This window comes from Galeopterus variegatus, unplaced genomic scaffold (assembly GCF_000696425.1).
Source record: "Galeopterus variegatus unplaced genomic scaffold, G_variegatus-3.0.2 Scaffold4319, whole genome shotgun sequence".
NCBI lineage: Eukaryota > Metazoa > Chordata > Mammalia > Dermoptera > Cynocephalidae > Galeopterus > Galeopterus variegatus.
In genome coordinates, this window is record NW_007730430.1 from 181,296 (window position 1) to 183,033 (window position 1,738).

The 1,738-nt window shown below is 54.9% G+C and overlaps 1 protein-coding gene across 1 annotated transcript in view; it reads right to left on the bottom strand.

The window, feature by feature from the left end:
• The window catches only part of LOC103602816 (ephrin type-A receptor 10-like), a 38,242-nt gene extending 37,114 nt beyond the window's left edge, over positions 1–1,128 (bottom strand). The window contains exons 1-2 of the mRNA XM_008587258.1: positions 1,032–1,128; positions 33–188 (exon numbers count right to left, since the gene is read on the bottom strand). Of these exons, the coding sequence (XP_008585480.1) occupies positions 33–188; positions 1,032–1,128 (253 nt within the window). The remainder of the gene's footprint in view (positions 1–32; positions 189–1,031) is intronic.
• Positions 1,129–1,738: the final 610 nt, after the last annotated feature.

Genomic DNA, 1,738 nt, shown 5'->3' on the forward strand with positions numbered 1-1,738 from the left:
CCCTCCGCAGGGCAGCCAGGAGGGAGACTCACGGGTGCAGGAAGCCGAGGGCGGGTCGGTGGGCGAGCGCGCGTAGCTGTCCTGGCACACGCAGAACGTGGAGGCGTTTTCCAGGGCCCGGCTGTGCTCTGGGCACGGCGAGCAGAGGGGCCGCCGTGGGGACACCTTGTAAAACCCTGGGGGACAGGCTGCGGGGAGGGGCCGGTGAGAAGGAGTGGCTCCCCCACAGCTCCTCCCCCCACCCATTTCCTGCCTGCCCCCATTAGAGCGGGGTTTATCTCCTGGAATTGTGATAGGGAGAGAGGGGGAGGACTCAGGTGCTCCAGCCCTGCCCCACGAGGTGGCAAGGCAGCTCCTGAACACCCAGTATTACCTAGCCCTTAGTAAACGCTCAGTGTGGGCAGGGAACATTGAAATCTTTTACTTCTGTTAATTCATTTAATCCTGACAATGGCCTGTGAGGTGCGTACTTTATCCCCGTTTTAAAAATGAGGAAAGCAAGCCTCCTGGGAGAGGTTAAGCTGTCCAGCGTCCCACAGCTAGTGAGATTCCAACCCCAGCCAACTGGCTGCGCAACCACAGGGCGCTGACCTAATGCCCCCTGGAAGAAACTGAGCCAAACTTGGCAGTCCTGATGGGAGCAAGAGAGTAGAAGAGAGGTGCCTCCAGCGCTGGTCCACAGATACCCAGGGACAGACACACACACTCCCACTTACACAGAGACAAACACTGACACAAATACACACACACATTGTGGCCAAAGCTCTTCCCCTCCCCCACCGTCATTTGGAGTCAGTGTATCCTAAATGCCCAACTCACATCCTTGGTTCCAGTTTGAAAGTGGAGCCAGCCAGGTGGAGGGGGTGGAGAGAAAAGGGACAGTGAACATTCCCTGGGCCATGTGTCAGATCTGGCTGTAGTCTNGGTGGAGAGAAAAGGGACAGTGAACATTCCCTGGGCCATGTGTCAGATCTGGCTGTAGTCTTGACAGCTACTCAGTTACTTTGCTCCTCTGGCTTCCCTCAGCTCACCCAGAACAGGGGTTGTTAAGAGCACAGGCTTTTCTATCTGAACAACCCGGGTTTGTAGCTGAGTTGCACCACTTGTTTGCTGTGTGGCCTTGGGCATGTCTGTTGACCTCTCTGAGCCTTATGTAGAATACCTACTTCAAAAGGGTTGTTGGGGGATTAACTGAGTTGAAACGTGTAAACCGCTTAGCTGTACTGCTTTACGCAATAATGGTAGTAATTACTGTTCCTCCCTCACAGGCCTGAAGCAGAAACTGTTAAACACTCATTTTAAAAAATTTCTCACCAGCTGGGCTAGGGAGGAAAGCAGTGGCTCCTGGCCCCTCCTCTCTGAGCTTGGGTGGTTCCCTACCCCACCCCACCCCCTTTACTTTAGTTGGTGATGGAAGGCTGACTGCTCTCCAGATCCAAGAAGACATAGTACAGCAGAAGGGATGCAGACTAGCCCTCAGGAAGAACTGTCGGCCTGTCTGGAAGAAGAGGGGAGCAGGCTGAGGACTTCCATTGTCTGGAAGGCTTAGACTTGGGAGGGTCCTTCCTGCCTAGAGTCCTGGGCAACACAGCTTTGGTGAGGGCCTCAGCAGCCAGGAGCCTTCAGAAGTCTCTGCTTTCAGAACAAAGCGTGGGCCCAGTTAACACTGTGGTCTGGTGGGCAGAAGTGACCCAGGCTGGGACTTGGAAGGCTGGGATTCTAGTGTTAGCTAGACCAC